The 20,114-nt window shown below is 35.4% G+C and overlaps 1 protein-coding gene across 1 annotated transcript; it reads right to left on the reverse strand.

Moving 5' to 3' along the window:
* Positions 1-1,899: 1,899 nt before the first annotated feature.
* Positions 1,900-18,816, reverse strand: LOC140167374 (probable tubulin polyglutamylase ttll-15). The gene is made up of 12 exons (XM_072190681.1): positions 18,631-18,816; positions 17,277-17,456; positions 16,123-16,248; positions 11,609-11,699; positions 11,037-11,272; positions 10,779-10,860; positions 10,114-10,237; positions 8,329-8,398; positions 7,188-7,306; positions 6,783-6,855; positions 4,095-4,214; positions 1,900-2,796 (listed from the first exon to the last, which is right to left on the reverse strand). The coding sequence occupies exons 1-12, from the start codon at positions 18,811-18,813 to the stop codon at positions 2,677-2,679; spliced, it is 1,524 nt and encodes a 507-aa protein (XP_072046782.1). The 5' UTR covers positions 18,814-18,816; the 3' UTR covers positions 1,900-2,676.
* Positions 18,817-20,114: the final 1,298 nt, after the last annotated feature.

Genomic DNA, 20,114 nt, shown 5'->3' on the forward strand with positions numbered 1-20,114 from the left:
CTGTGCAAGGATCTTGTGTGCATTCTCACAGATTTTTTGTGCTGGTTGCCAAATGTTGGGCTGTGAAAGTGGAGGAAGTCCAGGAAGCTATCCCATGACAGTGCATTTTGCTGTTGTGTCAGTTGGACAACTGCATGGTTACTGACATGAGTTTTGAGTAGAGTATTAAAGTAATCCTGTGTGTAATTTTGGTTCATTTTGATTGACAGTATTTTAAGATATGACCTTGTGATTCACGCGTTGTAAAAAATTATAAGTTTCTTTTTGAGCTCAGTTTAGTTGGAAAAGAGTATCAAAGAACGACGCATACACTACAACGTGATATTCAACCTATGAATAGCCTACATGAAGCATGTTGTCTTAGTTAATAACAGATGGGGAAGTTGTATGCATGAGAAGCATGTAACATTTGAAAAGTTTAGGATTGAAGCAAGAAGTGCAAAAATGCTGGATTAAAGGTGTTACATTGAAGCAAAAAGTGCAGAAATGCTGGGTTCTAATTATCCAGAATAATATCCAAATTATCCTAATTAGCCATAATAATATCCAAATTATCTAAACTATCCAAATATCTGAAATATCCAAATTATCCTAATTAGCCATAATAATATCCAAATTATCTAAAATATCCAAATATCTGAAATATCCAAATTATCCTAATTAGCCATAATAATATGCAAAATATCTAAAATATCCAAATTATCCTAAGTAGCCCTAATAATATCCAAATTATCTAAAATATCCAAATATCTGAAATATCCGAATTATCCTAATGAGGCACAATAATATCCAAAATGTCGAAAATATCCAAATTATCCTAATTAGCCATAATAATATCCAAAATATCTCAAATATCCAAATTATCCTAATTTGCCATAATAATATCCAAAATATCCTAATTATCCTAATAACCCATAATATAATGATATCCAAAACATCTAAAATATCCAAATTAACCTTATTAGCCATGATAATATCCAAATTATCTAAAATATCCAAATATCTGAAATATCCAAATTATCCTAATTAGCCATAATAATATGAAGAATATCTAATATATCCAAATTATCCTAAATAGCCCAAATAATATCCGAATTATCTAAAGTATCCAAATATCTGAAATATCCAAATTATCCTAATTAGCCATAATAATATACAAAATATCTAATATTCAAATTATCCTAATTAGCCATAATAATATCCAAATTATCTAAAATATCCAAATATCTGATATATCCAAATTATCCTAGTTAGCCATAATAATATCCAAATTATCTAAAATATCCAAATATCTAAAATATCCAAATTATCCTAATGAGGCATAATAATATCCAAAATGTCGAAAATATCTAAATTATTCTAATTAACCATAATAATATCCAAAATATCTAAAATATCAAAATTATCCTAATTACCCATAATAATATCCAAAATATCCAAATGATCCTAATAATAATACATTTTGAGTTTGTACTTCACCAATGAGCGATCTAGCGAGCGATTTCTAGCCAATCATAATACGGCCCTGATTTGGTAAAATGATCTAACTTGAAATTTTGACATAAAACAATGTAAAAGAATCTAACCCCCTAAAATGGTTGTTATTTCAAAATTACTCAACCAAATTAGCCAATTTGTTTGTAAATAATAAGATTTTTATATTTTCTAAGATATTAGATGTGTTTAATAATTTACGAGTATCTTATTCAAAAAGAAAAACGTAAAGTGTTCAAACTTAAAAACTGTTTTTCTCCAAACAACAATTTTCAAGTTAGATAATTTTACCAAATCAGGGCCGAATAGGACTCCTTTTCTTACGTTCGGTAAAATACCAATCCACCACGGTTTTTTTATTTTTAAGGTTTCTTCTTCAAAGTGTGATTTTTTTTACTCGGGACCCCCACCCGATAAGATCGCCCAAATCAAAATGAAACAGTAGTCTTTTGTGGCCTTTAATGTATTTTTTACATAGATTTTACACGATCTTTTCTGTCTTCATTTTCACTCAATTAAAATAAATACTCGTTGTATATGATGTACAGGTAATTTTCATATATTCCTTTATACATAGGATGCTTCAAATCTCACGCTACTAAATAACGTCCCATATATAGCGATATATATACTAAATTTCCCCCAAAAAAACCGTATTCTTCACAGGAGCGACTCAGTTAGCAGCGACAGCTATGATGGATGCAATCAGTTATTTGTGTCTGTGTCCGAGCTGAGCTGGTCCAAATTCGAGCCCGACAAAAAAAAAAACCAGATTCTGGTCCGAGTGCAAATATGAACGATAATCACTGTCATTTACATAATAATTATTATCTATGTTATTAGTACTCGCCCGGGTACTTATCGGCATTGCAGCAATGGCCTCCGTTGCAAATTACAATTGGATAAGGATAAACGTTTGTATGTTAGTAACATTTTCTTACCGAAGCTTAATGTTTTTATTGTATGTGTTCGGTTAAAGGTTATTTCATATCTATAAATTGATCTGCTGGTTTGTCCTACTATACTATACACGTACACAGAAAAAACATAGATTCCCTGTATTTTAGGCGAATTTTCTCCAACATCAAGATTTGCTTTTCTCTGTTCTTCTTCGTCTTCGTGTTGCAGCTTTCAAATAGTTATTATTATTATTATTTGTCGCTGGCCAAGTACCAGTAGTCTCTACATGCACCAATATTCATCTTTCACGCACTTTGCTGTTATCCATGCTTCATTGATAAGCTCTCGTGAAATATTTCTGAAGTTTTGTTCTTGCAGGCGCTTGTGAACCATGTCCTGAATCTGGAGAATAAGTATCCAAACATAATAAGGCATTGATGAGTTTTTGATTTTGATGACACATGTTTACGTTATTCAGAACGTCCTCTGTTCATTTACAAAAAGAGTGAACATACCAAAGTTGTAAACCACTTCTTTTTAAATTTATTATTTTTTTTTACATTTTATTTCCTGAATTAGCCAAACAAGAGTGAATAATTTGTGCACTTATACAACAAAAACAGGTTTCATACTTTTATGAATTTTGAAATTTGACTGCTTAATTCTTGAAAATATAACACTTTATTACGATTATACGAGGGTCATTCAAAACGTTCTACCTCCATAGTCACATTTAAATTATCTAACGTGCCAGGTAATTGAAATTACCTATGATTATACTTTTAAATCTAGGCTACAAAATGAAAGTTATTTGATGGAAATATTGGGTCCCATCCGCACCAAAATGGCGTAGAGGTGGATAAAAGTCGCTTAAAAACGATTTTATATCGTATGCCTTGTAAGCTTTCAGCGTGGGTGATGAAATACAGTTTAAAATCCCCGGCAAGCCTGCATTAGTTCACATTTCACGTGGGAGGGGTAATATCTGCTATTGAGGTATAGGAATGTGTAAATTTAATCTACTGCGCCAATAAAATATCCTTACACTTGGAAAAACAATCACAATTTCCAAACTGAACAATATTGGGGTAAATTTGTTGTTTTTAATAGATGCACTATCTAATCCTGCACATTATGACACCACATTGAATCCAACGTGACTTCAAGAAGCAAAGTTACAATCATTTGATTAGACGAAGGTCCAGTTTTAAAAGTGACAAACTGGCCCATTCAAAACTCCACAGGCTAGACATCTGGTTTGAGGGTGGTGAATGGCTAATTTATGCGTTTGGCTTTAATTTAAAACAAAAGGAACAAAAGAAACCTGAAACAAAAGAACTGAAAAATAAAGTGAAAGTTATGAAAAGTACATAGAAGTAAAAAACTGAAATAAAAAAAGCTTTAAATAATGCTTCATTGAAGAAACTGTGTTGTGTCTTTGTTTCGCTTGTTGGAAACATTTTGCGCCTTGTATAGGCCAGTTTGTCACTTATAAAACTGGACCTTCGTCTATTCGATTGCTTGTAACTTTACTTCTTGAGGTCACATTGGATTCAATGTGGTGTCATAATGTGCAGGTTTAGATAGTGCATGTATTAAAAAAAAATACCCCAATATTGTTCAGTTTGGAAATTGTGATTATTTTTCCAAGTGTAAGGATACTTTATTGGCGCAGTATATAAGACAAGCGTATTGCTTACCATAGGTTTTGGGTATAATCTTCGTAGAGCAAGTCTGTTAACATGTTCCATGTATGATGTTCGTAACATCTGTTTAATCTCCACTGATCGGTCTAAACATTTTGAACATAGGAGGCAATCCTGTGAATAATAAATATACCAGTATAACAAAAGATCGTAACGTTTATGTCATTTGTTATGGATAAGTGAACATCTCTGCATTAGGCTGAGTTCACATAGAAGTATACGGTATACGGTATTCGCTATACGAAATACGCTCATTCGATCAGGCTGAGTTCATATAGGAGTATACTATGTGAACTCAGACTGATCGAATGAGCGTATTTCGTATAGCGAATAGCGAGTATGTCAGTTTACCCATTTTCTTCGTCTTATCAAATGCGTGTAACTTTACTTCTTGAGGTCACATTGCATTCAATGAGGTGTCATAATGTGCAGAATTAGATAGTGCATCTATTAAAAAAATGAATTTGCCCACATATGGTTTAGGTTTTTAAAATTTGGACGGTATACGCTGCACTAAAATCGAACACGCGCGATTCCCACTATACTATACTATACGCAGGTATACGGCCTTTTCGAATAGCTCTTATGTGACCCGGTACTATGAAATTACCTTGCTCGATTTAATCTATACGCGTGCACCTGCAAAACGTGCATCGTATACCCGAATAGTATACTTCTATGCGATCGTAGCCTTAAGTGACCCGGTACTATGAAATTGCCTTGCTCGATTGAATTATATACGCGTGCACCTGTAAAACGTGCACCGTATACCCGAATAGTATACTTCTATGTGAACGCAGCCTTATGGAATTATAGATGGGATTTAATTTCTGGTATACCATCTCACTTGACCTAGATTGACATAGCTTAGCGAGACAATGATAGAATAAACGGGCGTTTAAAGAGTAGTTCGAAACATTTCCACACATTTTCCAAGGTAATTTTCAATAAGATTCTGTTCGAAACATTTTATTTTATCCCATTTTTACCCAGGTAAGGGGGAAATCACGAAAATAATTAAATATCCAAAGCTAACGCTAAATACGGCGCCTCGGCAAATGATGAATACCATCATCAAACATGATGCAGTCATGTCTACAGTAGAATTCACCACGACATTTGCAGGACTTAAACCCCATTAAAAGCTATTAAACCAAGATAACACTCATTGAAAACAGCTCAACTGATTAAATCAGATCTTCTCTGGTTGTGCACATGTGTCTGTTTTATATGTGCGGTATCCCAATGAGCTGGTATTATAGCTTCAGTTGGGTAACCGATTATAAAGGAAACGCAAGGAAACAATGGTATGTGGACCTTTGTTCACGAAATGAGACAATGGTCTGCTTTTTGTTAACCAGCATTCTTGAAAATGAGCAACATAATGATTGTTGACTTAACACGGTTTGGAAATAATTTCTTCATATTTTTGGTGTTTTCTGTCGTTTACATATCCTTCCTAAAATACCAAAGTACGAATATTTCCAAACATCTAAATTAGCTAAAAATTTAGGACCAGTTACAAAACTATATTTTCTAGAATTTTAGAAGAATACTTTTAATATTGGCCGGTTATTTTTCACACAGCGACGTTAACTAGGCAAATCCCCATACTTCTAACGTACGCTATTTGTAGAGGTCACGCGTCAATGGTAAGAGCACTGTGTATTGTGTATAGGAAAACGGACAGTAACTGCAGTATGAATCATTTTCGTGTACCTCAGAGATCTTTTTTTTTCTTTGTATATTTTTTGAAACATCAAAATAAGTCTAAATTGAAATATTTCATACGTTAAATGGAATAAATCAATTGCGTCTGGTGGGTATATCATCTCAGTGACACAATGTGACCATTGAAGTGACCACGTGTTTCACCATTTGCCTTATGAACTCTCACTCTCCTACCAGGGAAGAGTGAATGACTAGTAGAATGACTAGTATTATTCTGAACTGATTGCGATATCTTATACATGAGGTATTATAATAGCTAACTGTTAGGCAACACATCGGATTTGGTCCTATAGAACTATCGGTGTCGGGTTAGGTACCATCGGACCTCTCTGGGCACCGACAGCGCTATAGGACCAAAAAAGACGCTGTGCCTTACTTTCATGCATTAATGACGGATAATACTAAAATGAGATGCGATCAAGCAAAATCAGTCGGAACTCGGCAATAATAAATTTTCAGTTTCTTACAGGATAGTAAAAAGCATTCACAGAGCTGGATTTTGCAGAAAGCCCCATTGAAATTGAACAACCAGTTCCAAAGATATGAGCAACTAAAGAGTTTCCAAAACAAAAGGAAACAAAAGGAATTATTTCCTTTGTTTGGCTATAACTTAAAGTCAATATTACCGAGTTCCGACTGATTTTGCTTGATCGCATCACAAATGGGCTGTTCCAATTCATATTTATAGACCACTTTAATGACATGACCGTAACCTTCCAGACAGTAATTTCAAATACGGTTACCTGAATGAATGATTCCATTTAAAATCTACAATGGCTTTGTTGGAGATTTTATTTATTTATTTATTTATTTATTTATTTATTTATTTATTTATTTATTTATTTATTTATTTTATTTTATTTTATTTTATTTTATTTTATTTTATTTTATTTTATTTTATTATTATTATTATTATTTTTTTTTTTTTTTTTTTTTTTTCCGAAAACTTACCTTCAGCATACAGTCTTGACAACTTTCGGTGAAACAGACTTTCGAATCCACATTTATATCTGTATCTCGGATGCTTTGTATGTATGCAAAAGGGAAATAAATAAATAGATAGACGTGAGTATAATTGATTAATTAAAAAGACTAGTTTGCGTATGACGTCATGTCAACCATACCAAAAAGTGCCGTACTGCGCAGGTCAGCAACCAATCACGTCGCGCCTTTGCCCTGACGTCAGACGCAAACTAGTATTTTTAATTCGGTCTTTAATTATAGTTGCAAAGATACCCTAATCAAACTTGGGAATTAAATAATCTCTTGCCTATCACACCATCGACATTATCAACGTCCAGAGGGCGTGTTTTTATTAAAAGCGTTATTCTTTTTTTTTCGACGTTACATACTGACCCATTGTTATTTCTACTGCCATAACGGTAGCCTATTGTGGTAATACTGTTGAAAATAACGTTGTAATTCTTGGCTCGAATCAAGAAATGTGAACTTAAAAGGTCTGGTGACATATTTGCCTGTATGAAAATATCAAAACGAACCGATGTACAATTGGTTATTGTAATAGTGACAGTTTGTGTCATTGTTGCGCAAGCGGCCGGCACGGCCTAAGACCCGTTATTCACAAGGCCCACTATTCAGAAAACCCGTCAAATTCTGAATAGCGAGCTTGTTTTCATCTAAAATGACCCGCTAACCAAAAGACCCGCTAATCAGAAAACCCGTTCATCAGAAGGTATTGCTACTCAGAAAATCAGAAAATTCTGACTAGCGAGCCTACTGAATAATGGGTTTTCTGAATAGCGGTCTTCTACCTACCGGGTCTTCTTAGTGACGTGCTGCACCCATATGGCCCAACGTCAATCTATAACAATTTAAGAATGCACATCACAAAAACCACAATCACAACAAAAGAACGGTTTTGCGGGTGCGCCTTTGCCTCAGCGAAGGCAATTTAATTTTCGCCCATTTTTTAGACCAAATTATCGGTATACAAATTATCGTTCACCGCAAAAATTTTGTAATGACATTTTTTATCCAAACATCCATTTCAATAAATTCATATTTTTTTCACAACGCATAAATCAAAACATTTCCCATGTAAAATGTTTGGGCAACACGGGATAAAAGTTACCCATAAATCAAATATCTTGAAATAAGTAATGATTTTGTTCATAAATTTGCCCGTGTATCTTATATTCCGCGCACCAATTTTGAAGTTGCAAAGAAATAGCTAATTAAAAATGTGGCATTTTGGGTTAAAATTACAAAAATCCTCAAAATGTATGACCGTTGCCATGGAAATGGAATATAACACGCGGGTTGACAATTTAACAAAGATTCTCTAGACTCTTCTGCACATTGTGATATGTGATTTGTCCATTTGAAACATCTGTCCTACGAAATTGTTAAATAGAACACTTGTGGCTACTCTATAATGTTAGCTATAAATCTGAGCTTTCCTTCTGCACTTTGTCTTTGTGAATTGAGTAGAGAATGAAATAAATAAATACAATTATGTCATACTTTTATACCGTACCTCAATCAAGTAGACTTTCATGTTCTCATCTATAATAAAGTCCCACCTCATCACTTCGAAAAAGCTTGTACTATATCGGTTGAAAAAGAAAATGTATTTATTTTAGCACGAACATTGTTCCTTAAAGGGGTACTACACCCCTGCCAAATTGTGTGCCTATGTTTGCATTTTTCTCAAAAATTATAGCGCATTGGGGACAAGTAATCTATGTATATTGTAGGGGCAAGGACTACAACTACTGCACTGGAAATTTTATTTCAGCACAGACAACGTTTATGGAGTTACAATCAAAAATGAGGGAAAACCAATATTTAATCAATAAATCAATAACTACTTACTCTGAGTTGCTGAATTTTCAGTACAGTAGTTGTGGTCCTGGCCCCTATAATATACATATCTTACTTGTCATCAATGTGCTATAATTTTTGAGAAAAATGCAAAAATTGGCCAGGGGTGTAGTACCCCCTTAATGCAGTTCATTCTATAGTGAATGATATCCATATGCCACCGAGCCGGATTAGAACCGGTTTTCGATCAGGCTGGGATGTGCATCTGGGATTATAAAAACTTACCCGGGAAGTATGCAAATTTTGACAAAAAACAAAGCCAAAATTATGCTAATTTTGTGGACTTGGAAATTATTGATTCAATTAAAAATAAAGGTGAATTGGATGAATTTTAGAAACTTTTCGCAAATGTTTAACTACAATCTTGGAAATAAGTACTTGGAACGCTTGGCACACTCTGCCGTAAAATCCGTGTAGGATTCCTAATGATCATGGAAATGACGTATATTGTGCATGGGAACAAACATGACATCTACCCATAGCAAAAAGAAAAGTTTCCCGGTGACCGCCCGATGACCATTCGGTGGTCATTAGAAACCTTTCGGATACCTTTTCCAGAGTTATCCGAAAGTGCCCGCTAGCGGATACCTTGCGGATACCTAATTAAGTTATCCAAAAGTTTTCGGGTAGACATCCGGAGTCTCCCAAAAACTCACATATTTCATTTAAAATGCACGTGCCCTTAGCAAACTACGATGCGTACGCACACTGCAGGGCAAAGAACAATGGAAATTGCCATAATTCGCGCGCATACTGCCGGTCAATGACGTCACATGCCAAGTGGTCTATACTAGGTGTACTACCAAATTTGAAGTGAACCCAATGAGTTAGAATGAAAGAGTACCAACTCCGCTGTGTTTGCGTGTCGCTCATGGAGGGCAAATAGTGTACCTCCCAATGAGGTAGAACAAAAGAGTACTGACTCTGCCATGTTTGTGTGTCACTCATGGAGGGCAAATAGTGTACCTCTGTTTGTGTGTTGCTAATGGAGGGCAAATAGTGTACCTCCTAAAGAGGTAGAACCAAAGAGTACCAACTCAGCTGTGTTTGTGTGTCACTCATGGAGGGCAAATAGTGTACCACTCAATGAGGTAGAACCAAAGAGTACCAACTCCGCTGTGTTTGCTAGTTGCCCAAGGAGGGCAAATAAAGTAGTGTACTTCCGGATAATTTCGCTATGCGCCCAACAATATTTGATTTACCGTGCTGTTTTTAGTTCTTTTTTTAGGGTTTTTTTTTTTTTTTTTTTTTTTCGTTCTGCGTGTATCGCAGCTTGGAGATGCAAATCATCGTTCGATTTTGGCTCCTGCCAAAAAAAAACCAAAAACGACAGAGACATACTAGTTGCCCTCCTTGATCGACTAACCAAAATGACAGATTATCCATAGCGTTACACACATGGCAATTTTGAGTCGGTACTCTTGGGTGAATCACATACTCTTTTCCAATCCGTATTTTTACATTCCCCAAAGTGTTGAGTATATCCCGTCTGTTATACACTACATCCTGTACTGCGTCGAACACTTGTTCTCTGATGGATTGAACCTTAGATTGTTCTATTCCTGAAACAAATGTATAATGTAACCGGGTGATATCAAGGAGTTTGTGCAATTGTTTATGTGTTATTTTTAGATGTTAGATGTGTACAATAGAGAATGCAGAAGAAAGTCCAGAAGTTACAATGTTGCTTATGATTGTCCATTTAAGGTAAATAATTCTGGTTCTAAAGTGTCTTGATCAGTACAAAAATAAATTATATCGATTAAATTTAATAGGCAAAATGTCTCTAAATGTTATTTGACCTTTTTAGTAATAATAAATCCCATAAGCCTTTTAAGGTAGATCTGAGATGTCGTCATTTGACGTCATGCCGATGTGCACATCGTTTAATACTGAATATTGTTACTGCGCATTTCAAAGGTTTATGGGGTTTACCGAAAAGGTCAATAAATGTAGTACTGGGCAAAAATATTATTTAATGTAAATAAAGGTCAATTATCTGTAAATAATTATAGCAAATAACGCCGGGAAATAACGACACAAATTTCATCAGGCAAACTCTTTTAAGAGTTTTCCTGATGATATTAAAATAGTCAAACTTACCTAGATCTGAGAGCAAATGGGCGAACAAAGCTTGCCTTCTTGAATAGCCTGTGTTATCAAAGAATCTTCGCATGGGTTCAAACTGTAAACAAAAATAGGTCCATTATTTACCACATATTTTTAATATACATAATCCGTCAAAGGTCACATCAAACCCGTTACTACCCCCTAAGATCTAAAAAAAAAGCGTGCGTGATTACTCCTAAACGACCTAAGCGAGCTCCCGGGTAACCCTATTAAACAAGCATACAAACTTACTTCATACAAACTGGTTGACCTTGAATTGCTTATGAACGTCTCAAAATCACTATAATTTACGGGATGATATGGTTTGTTTGCGATCCTGACCATCCAGCCATTGTCTAATGTATACGCCCTCAACGGCGAAACGGAAGTGATAATCACCATGACGCCCAAGCTGATCACGTGACCATGAAGAAGAAACTGGTTGTGAATAAACTTTTGAATGATTCCTTTACCGTCAAGGTCAATCTCTAGAAGAAACAATAAAAAATTTAAATTGATTACTGAATTTCCTGGTTTCTTGACCGGTTCCGTTAAAGCAGAAATGTAACATTGGCCGTTGAGGACGCCCTCATTTTGCTTCTGATTTTCACACGATTGCACTTGCATAAAGCAGACCTAACAAACATACAGTGTAAAAATCAGCCTTAGGCTGTATTAATGACAAAATCAGCGATAAGAGTAAATAAAAACAAGCATGCTTGAACTGCGACATGCTTAATTTGTTCTGCTTTCCTATGCAAGGCGTAGGCATGCTAGTAGGGTTAACTTTTTCCCTTGTTTTATTTCTCATATTAAATATTTACCGTGTGCGTCCTTGATTGTAACGTTCCTGTGCAGAGTCTTTTTCTCGACCCATACTTGTTCATTCTTGCCATTTTTAGTTTTGTTCAATACCTAAAGCAAGGATATAATTGGAAAAATTATGATATAATTTGTAAGTAGATATATCCTCTCAAAAATAAGCGCAGCATAAACACGTTAAGAACACTATGCAGTAAAAATCAGATATTTTCAAAAAATGTTGGCAGACTTCAAAAAATGATTTTTCTTAATACTTTGTGTGTGGATGCACCTTGGGTCAGAGTCTACAGGAGTGACAGTCATATCGGCTCTAAACCCTTGGTTGCCATGGCAACAGCGAAAATGTCAATTTGCCCAATTTTCAGCATTTTCAGCATTTTCCCATGTAGCAAAATGTAGAAATATCAGGTCAGATTTCAGGATGAAGGAAATAATGTTCAGTACCCTTCTTTTATACACCGAATAAGATATCCTTCCCCTCTATAAAAATCGTGTAAACACAAACAAATCATTTTCAGAAATGGGTGAAACTATTATGTAAAATAGGGGTGTTTTTCATTATTTTCGGCAATGCCAAAACTTGTGTTGGGAAAATTGATGTAACCCCCAAAGTAACACTTTTCTCACAATTATCTGCTCAGGGTAAGTAGATAAGATGTTGGTCTAGTAGTATCATGAAAAAAAAGTTTTGGTAAATTTCATACGTGGGAGCAGTGTTGCCAGGAAAATGGCACAATTTTCAGTTTTTTAATTTAATATATTATGAAAAATAAGGGCTTTTATCCACCTAGGGGATGATGATGCATTTTTATGATATTAGTATGAAGACATTACCAACTCTAGTGCATGAGTATCAAGTATATCTGCCTAAGTGTTGCCAGAAACCTCACTTTTTGACGTTTGAGATTTTATTTACAATGGAAAATGCTGATTTTAACAGACAACTCTCTTGTTAATTTTATGCAACTCTCTAGTATTGTTATTTGGATTAAGTGCATGGTGTGACATGATTTGCATTGGTTTCAACACCAGTGTTGCCAGTAGCGTTGCCTTTTCAGGTGCTGTTATAAAGTAATTTTCATACGTGGGAGAGCAGTGTTGCCAGGAAAATTGCACAATTTTCAGGTTTTTAATTTAATATATTATGAAAAATAAGGCTTTTATCCACCTAGGGGATGATGATGCATTTTTATGATATTAGTATGAAGACATTACCAACTGTAGTGCATGAGTATCTAGTATTTCTACCTAAGTGTTGCCAGAAACCTCACATTTTTGACGTTTGAGATTTTATTGATGATGGAAAATACTGATTTTAACAGACAACTCTCTTGTTAATTTTATGCAACACTCCAGTATTGTGATTTGGATTAAGTGCATGGTGTGACATGACTTGCATTGGTTTCAACACCAGTGTTGCCAGTAGCTTTGCCTTTTCAGGTGCTGTTATTAAGAAACAGCGAAACCAGTGTTGCTAGTAACATTGTCTATTCAAGTCAGTTTACAGGATAATGACACTCTTACTGACAAACTTACAGAAAAGGAGGTTAACAGCACTGGTATACATAGTATACTCAATTTTTTCAAATCGTGAAGTATAGCGGGTCCTGGTCTGCTATTATTAACATGTCAACAACAGTATTGCCAGAAAACTCACTTATTGAGGTTAAATTTACTGTTTAAATTATTAAGTGTAGTATACCTTACTTTGCCAGTGATTTCAACACCTGTGTTGCTTGTAACATTTTCAGCTATTTTGAAACAATTGAGAAAGCTGCAGAGGAATCTAAAGAGGTGACATGGTTAGCTATGTCTGTTGCAGTTCATACACTAGATATGATGCAGCAGAGTACCCTTTTTCATCTCATTTGATGACTCACATTACGGAAGATACAAGATTGCCAACCGACATTTACATGCATAGTGCTTAAAAACATTACATGTTTTGAAATTGTTCAAAACATTGTTTGTAACTAAACAGAAACAACCTTCCACAAAGCTTTCAATTTTCTTGATATACGGACGTTTAGGTGTCGATGTTGAGGTATATGCATACGGTATGTCCTTAAGTTTTGAAACAGTTTGCTTGATCAGACTCTTTGTTTTTACAAGTTTACAAATATTACACGGAAAAATAGTGGCAGGATTGACGGGAATTATATAAATAAACATTGTTATTCATCATCAGGTTCGCCTTAGCAAATAATAAAGGAGACAAGAAGAAAAAATGATCCCGCCTGGGAATTGAATCCAGGACCTCAGGGTTACGAGACCTACACCTTAACCGCTTGGCCACGGGAGCTTCATGATTAGGCTGGTTGAAATTCGAACTCATCAGATTCGCCGTCGCAAATAAACTGAAAAGGTTACTAGCAACACTGGTGTTAAAATCACAGCGAGCAAAGTAAAGTATACTACACTTAATTTAAACAGTAAATTTAACCTCAATAACACAAAAGTGGGTTTTCTAGCAATACTGTTGTTGACATGTGAATAATAGCAGTCCATGACCCACTATACTTCACGCTATACTTCATTGAATAGACAATGTTACTAGCAAAACTGGTTTCGCTGTTTCTTTATACCAGCACCTGAAAAGACAAAGCTACTGGCAACACTGGTGTTTTTCATTATTTTCGGCCATGCCAAAACTTGTGTTGGGAAAATTGATGTAACCCCCAAAGTAACACTTTTCTCACAATTATCTGCTCAGGGTAAGTAGATAAGATGTTGGTCTAGTAATATCATGAAAAAAAAGTTTTGGTAATTGTCATACGTGGGAGCAGTGTTGCCAGAAATATTGCACAATTTTCAGTTTTTTAATTTAATATATTATGAAAAATAAGGGCTTTTATCCACCTAGGGGGATGATGATGCATTTTTATGATATTAGTATGAAGACATTACCAACTCTAGTGCATGAGTATCAAGTATTTCTGCCTAAGTGTTGCCAGAAACCTCATTTTTGGACGTTTGAGATTTTATTTACAATGGAAAATGCTGATTTTAACAGACAACTCTCTTGTTAATTTTATGCAACACTCTAGTATTGTTATTTGGATTAAGTGCATGGTGTGACATGATTTGCATTGGTTTCAAAACCAGTGTTGCCAGTAGCTCTGCCTTTTCAGGTGCTGTTATAAAGTAATTTTCATACGTGGGAGCAGTGTTGTCAGGAAAATTGCACAATGTTCAGGTTTTTAATTTAATATATTATGAAAAATAAGGCTTTTTATCCACCTAGGGGATGATGATGCATTTTTATGATATTAGTATGAAGACATTACCAACTGTAGTGCATGAGTATCAAGTATTTCTGCCTAAATGTTACCAGAAACCTCACTTTTTTGACGTTTGAGATTTTATTTAGAATGGAAAATGCTGATTTTAACAGACAACTCTCTTGTTAATTTTATGCAACACTCTAGTATTGTTATTTGGGTTAAGTGCATGGTGTGACATGATTTGCATTGGTTTCAAAACCAGTGTTGCCAGTAGCTTTGCCTTTTCAGGTGCTGTTATAAAGTAATTTTCATACGTGGGAGCAGTGTTGCCAGGAAAATTGCCCAATTTTCAGGTTTTTAATTTAATATAGTATGAAAAATAAGGCTTTTATCCACCTAGGGGATGATGATGCATTTTTATGATATTAGTATGAAGACATTACCAACCGTAGTGCATGAGTATCAAGTATTTCTGCCTAAATGTTGCCAGAAACCTCACTTTTTTGACGTTTGAGATTTTATTTACAATGGAAAATTCTGATTTTAACAGACAACTAACTCTCTTGTTAATTTTTTGCAACACTCTAGTATTGTGATTTGGATTAAGTGCATGGTCCACCCAATTTGGCAGTCACAACACCAGTTTGGTGCGCCGGGGACCCAATCAAGGCCGACTAAATTCTGATCGTCACTTGGCTCGTGGGATTCGTCTATACGAATCCAACGAGCCAAGTGATGGTCAGAATTCAGTCGGCCATTACTGGGTCCCGTCTGCACCAAACTGGTGTTGTTACTGCCCAATTGGGTGGATTAAATCCGTTTAAAAATCGATGTTGAATTGTATTGTGTTGTAAACTTTCATCATTCTTTTGACTACGTGTAACATGGGTGATGGAATGCAGTTTAATATCCCCACCAAGGCCACATCATTTCACATTTTAGGTGGGATAGACCTAAGGGGGGACCCAGCTATGGCTGCCATTGAGGTGTAGGAATGCGTGAAAATGGATTCGTCTATAGTGCTATCTGTGCCCCGATAAAAAACAAAAATACATTAAAATCAGTACACGCAAGCCCAGAATTGTTCAGTCAGTGTATCTTGAGGTAGCTCTTGACATTGTGAACAAATACAATCAAAACAAAAGTTATAGCCAGCATGCAAAAACAATATGTATCTAAGTTGTAAAGAGTTGAAATGTTACCATAAGAAATCTGGTATTTTCCGAACCCCAGAAAATTATGGTATATATCTTAGCTTAAAGCATTTTCATACATGCAGAAGGAGCACTTACTTCGTCTCTAAACTTTTTCCTGTCATCTGGCATTTTGAATGTTGTTGGTATGTATTTACTGGTAGGTGAAGCAGTGCTGAGAAACAATTTATTGCATATACAAAATATTCCTGGAAAATGATTGATCTGAAAAATACAATTCGTGACGGTTATACGAGTATATTATTTTCACAATTTAACACACGAATATAGGAACCGTCTAAATCCATATTTTGACCAAATGTTATCTATATGCAAATGTTTTAATAGGCAGTGATAAGCTACGGCTATCATGTGACCGGCCCATTCCCTGTTTCTGTTGAGTGTGAGGGCGCCTTCCCAGCAAACACCAAAATGTTTAAAAAGGTTATAAACGAGTTATAAACACGCTCTGGGTTTATTCAAAACGTTTTAACAACATTTATATTTCGGCTTATATAAGGCTGCAATCGCATTGAAGTATACTGTATACGGTATGCTATACGATATATGCTCATTCGATCAGGCTGAGTTCAAATAGTATACTCCTATGTGAACTCAGCCTTATCGAATGAGCGTATATCGTATAGCGAATACCGTATACCGTATACAGTATAATTTATGTGATCGCAGCCTAAAGGCCATGAAAAGTTTTAAAACTCATGTTACTCTCTTGTCATTCTCTAAAGAAACAAGAACTAGCAATCTGTGTCTAATCTAATGGCTCAAGCTTGAAAAATATCGATACAGCCATCCCACTTCCCTGAACACAAATATTTTCTTAATAACGCTTAACTATTGCCATAATGCACGTGCCCAGGTAAAGTAATGTTTTGTGCAAATCAACTTTGAATTTTTGCCCGGTAAGTAAACTGGCCTCAAAAAGAAACTTATAATTTTTCACAAGGTGATATCTTAAAATCCTCTCCATAAAAATGAACACAAATTGCACACAGCAAAATCAGTCGTAACTCGGAAATATTGATTTTGAGTTATAGCCAAACAAAGCAAATATTTCCCTATGTTTTCCCTTGTTTTGGAAAGTCTTTAATTGCTCATATCTTTGGAACTGGTTGTTCAATTTCAATAGGGTTTTAGCAAACTGCAGCTTTGTAATATGTTTTTACTATGCTATAAGAAACTGAACATTTAATTTCCGTGTTCCGACTGATTTTGCTTGTATGTTTAATGCATACCTTTACATTGTGTTTCGGATTGGTGAAGAGTTGCACTATTTTGTCATGCTGAAAGGGGTAAGTATGAGACCACAGAATATCACAATGGTCTGGTTTAGTCTCTTCGTATGATATATGTATACCAAAACCCAGTCTTGAAAACGTATCCATAGCTATTTGAATGCCGCCTCGATATCTATTCTGTTAAAGGAAAGGTTATTTTTTGGCATTACTGCAATTATTTGTATCGTCAGATGCGAATAATAAAATTACATTACAAATAAAATAAAATTACAATGGCGTATTTTCTGTTTGCGTAAATATTGTGTGTGCGTATAAATTCAAGGCGCACACAGTGACGCGCAAATTTTAATTTTGCACTGCAAGAGTGACCTAAACAAGGACATTAAATAACAACTGGAAGTGGTGATACATATACTGAAACATGAATATCAATCAACCCAAAAGAATTTTCTCACAACCTACGTCGGAGTTCATATGTCAATGTATGAACTGTAGTTAGGATAATAAAAACGACTGGTAAGCAAGTCTACTAAATGACATAACAATGTCAAGTCGTCTGAAAATAAAAATGGCGGACAAAAAGCGGCACATTTCAAGCAAAAATACAGCTTATTTAACCAATGTCAACCAATGGGGGCGTAACATTTTCGTCCTTTTTAAACAATATGTTTTTTTGGGTGTTTTTTTGCAAAACTGCACGATATTAAAATATCATATTTGCACAACTTGAAGAATTAAAGCTTGGAAACTTCCAATAGCAGAAATCAAAGTTTTCTAGGACAAACTGTTGTTCATCTTCAGTGAAAGCATGCATAACATAACACCGCCGGATTATAGAATAGATAAAGAGGACTAAATTAAATGAGGAACACAAACTTTAAGAAGGGGTGAGCGAGTATGTAAAAAGTCCCTGTAGATCAAACTTGGAATGAACTGCGTTGATTTTTCGCAACCAGTCAACCGAATCAAACAGATGCACGAAAAAATGAGCTACGCACTACATTTTAAAGTTTTGATTTATATATATATTTCTCGATTTATGTTCAAATTCATTCATCCGGTAATTTTTAATGGGACACCCTGCATAGGTGAAGACATTTTGACAAGATCAGGCATTGACGACTTTAGACCAACAGAAAAAGAAACAAGTTTATATCTAGAAGCCCGCGCGCATTGGCATCAGGAGGCCGTTTTTGTTCATTGGGGGGGTGCGCATATCACATTTTTCGAATTGGGGTTTTTGTATTTAAAATGAAAATAAAAAACCGCATTGTGCATTGTGCATTGCTTTTTTCAGACCTGCTACTAGAAATAAACTTATTATTTAGCGAGGTGCATCCTTCACACATACCTCGTCATTCCGTGACATTGCTATTATTACTATTGGTCGACGAGGCACAGTACACGAGAATATTGAGTGAACAACCACGCAGTGATTCTCCTCTGATTCCAGGCGATACAACAAGTACACCTGCATGGAAATAGCTATTGCAAGTGTACAAATGACACCTTGTCGAGTCCTCTTAAACTTCATCTTGTTAATCTGGCAATAATGATCAATAAATAAAACAAATAAATTATCTTTATACACTATTAGATAGCGATAACTAATCAGACCAAGCGTTAGAAAAATGGAAACCATGCATTGATTGTGTCTAAATGCACGGGTGCACACTGCGCGTTCTACGCGCAGTTCTTTCGAACCTAGACTGCGGAACTCAGTCCTCAATGATAGTCAGTCACTTATCTTTTGTTCGTTATATGACTATCATTTGAGGACTGAGTTCTTACCATACATCTTCCGAGGTGCAGTTTCAGACAATAGCTTGGGATTATTGGGGCAGAGGTTATCTTTTGAATTATTTCACTGATGATGACCACTGAAGCATAGTCAAGCCTGTCAAGGACACTCGGCGTGAATTGAAAGACCATGTCACTCGCCACAAAAGAATGTCAAAGGTCACCCGACACCAATTTGGTGTACTTCCACGACTCGGAAAATGATGTTTAAGATTTAGGACTATTTCGAACCCCTTGAATTTTCTTGCGTGTTGATGCATTACTTTTATAGGTCCTGTGGTTCTTGAGTTATATTATGTTGTAAAGAGGGCTGAAACAACAACACTTTTGTAAAACGTACATAACTCATTAACAACAATAAATTAAGCAAGTTTTCAAAGTATATGATTTGTAGAATGAACTTTTGCAAAATACCAAAGTATTATTTTTCAATAATATATTGATTCAGATAATGAAAATCTATTTTGGCTGCTTGGACCAACAATACCTCGTATACCATGTATACCATTAATAACCCTCCTCGTCCTTGCATCTTCTCTGTGCGTTAGGCGGCTTTTATTCGCACAATTTGGCGGTCTAAACACCAGTTTGGTGCAGCGGGGACCCAGAATGGCTGACCAAATCCTGACCATGACATGGCTCGTGAGATTCGTCTATACGCCGTAAAAGTGACGTCATAATCGGATTAACTACCATAGCAATAGATGAATCAAATTTTTGAATATACCGCGCTGCACTGCAGCAGGTTGCACTCATCACCTGTCTTCAATCATATAATAGATTGAATACAATACCGCTCTTTTCAAAGAGACTAATCTTACAGGTGCAAGTGATTAGCATTTCTTTGACATCTATGGTTCAATGCATCGATACCTACTACGTCACTTCTATAACGGCGTATAATCAAAAATGATTTTCACATTATTACGTCACTTCGCCGACGAATAGAACGATTAATATCTCATTTCTTTGAAAAAAGCGGTATTGTATCCAATCAATGATTGCAGACATACACATGCGATTAGTGAAACCTGC

Source organism: Amphiura filiformis, chromosome 13 (assembly GCF_039555335.1).
Source record: "Amphiura filiformis chromosome 13, Afil_fr2py, whole genome shotgun sequence".
In the NCBI taxonomy this organism is placed as follows: Eukaryota; Metazoa; Echinodermata; class Ophiuroidea; order Amphilepidida; family Amphiuridae; genus Amphiura; species Amphiura filiformis.